Source organism: Suricata suricatta, chromosome 7 (genome assembly GCF_006229205.1).
Source record: "Suricata suricatta isolate VVHF042 chromosome 7, meerkat_22Aug2017_6uvM2_HiC, whole genome shotgun sequence".
NCBI classification, from domain to species: Eukaryota; Metazoa; Chordata; class Mammalia; order Carnivora; family Herpestidae; genus Suricata; species Suricata suricatta.
The window spans coordinates 1,553,548-1,554,726 of record NC_043706.1 but is presented as its reverse complement, the minus strand read 5'-3'; the positions used below and the strand labels follow the sequence as shown (position 1 = coordinate 1,554,726).

The 1,179-nt window shown below is 53.9% G+C and overlaps 1 protein-coding gene across 1 annotated transcript in view; it reads left to right on the top strand.

Annotated features, from left to right (window-relative positions):
* LOC115296456 overlaps positions 1-1,179 on the top strand; it is a 7,927-nt gene that overhangs the window by 2,383 nt on the left and 4,365 nt on the right. The window contains exon 3 of the mRNA XM_029944915.1: positions 332-424. Coding sequence (XP_029800775.1) covers positions 332-424 — 93 coding nt within the window. The remainder of the gene's footprint in view (positions 1-331; positions 425-1,179) is intronic.

Sequence of the window (1,179 nt, the reverse complement as noted above, 5' to 3'; positions counted from 1 at the left end):
CCCCCCCCCCCCCGTTATCCGGGGAGGGGTAGGGTCCTGGGAAATGTGCCCGGATGAGATTCCCGAGCTGGGGTGGAAAGCCCTGAAGTCAGGGAGGCCAAAGAGAGAACTCACTGCCTTTTGGGCCTCGGTGTTGGTTCTGGACTGAAGGTGCCCCGCCTGGACTCTCCCCGGAAGGGAAGCTGTGGCTGAGGACGCCTGGCACTGTGTCACTTCCCCGAGGTCCCCGACGCTTGCCCCACGTGCTGGCGTGGCTGGAAGGAACCGGGCCTGGGGCGCTGCTGCCCAGGGACCTGCGAGCCTGGGCAGTGCGCCCCCTCCGCCCTTGTAGGGGCCCGTTCTGCCAGAAGGCCTGTGGAGACCCCGCTGTACATCACCAAGAGGAACGCGCAGATCTCCAGCTTGTCTGGAAAGTGCGCCCCTGGTGCACTGGGGCCCTCAGCTGAGGATCGGGATTGAGCCGCTCTCCTGGGAGACTGAGCGTCCAGTGTCCTACGGCTTGTTGGGTCCTGCTTTCCTTTGTTTTAGAGAATGTGCGCATGACCTCTCGATCATGATGGATTAGAGACTGGAGTTCGTTTTCTATGACCTTTAATTAGTTTCAATGAGTGGGCAAATTTTCAGATTGAAACTCCCTTCCTGGTCAGGGGCACTTAACCCGTAAATCATCATGTTCACCTTTAAGAAAAAATAGCCTTGTCATAGGCTTTGGTTAATAATATCACTATATACATAAAACAAACCCCTGCTGATGTGTTTTGAGTGATGAATTATGTGTTTTGATCTTCTGTAGTGTACCTCGTTTCTGTTTTGATTTTCTGTTTTTGCTACCATGGAAATAATAATTTTTCTGGAAGTAACAAACAATGTAATCATTAGAAAAATGATGTGATCACCTGTGGGATATAAAGATCCTAAGCATCACAGTAAAGTGCAATCTTGCCACCATTCACTTTGTCTGTCTCCTTTCCTATAGATACTGCGCCGACACCAACCCCCTACTCAGGGACCCTTAGACTGGTGCGTGGGCCGGTCCCCCGCATGCCCTCAGTTTCCCCCCCCCCCCGGGAAGACAAAGACATCCACATCCATCTAGACCCCCACCAAGTCTTCGGGCGGCCTCCCAGGCCTCAGATTCCAGAACCGACCATCAGCCTGCCCGCCTGCTGGAACAGTCCC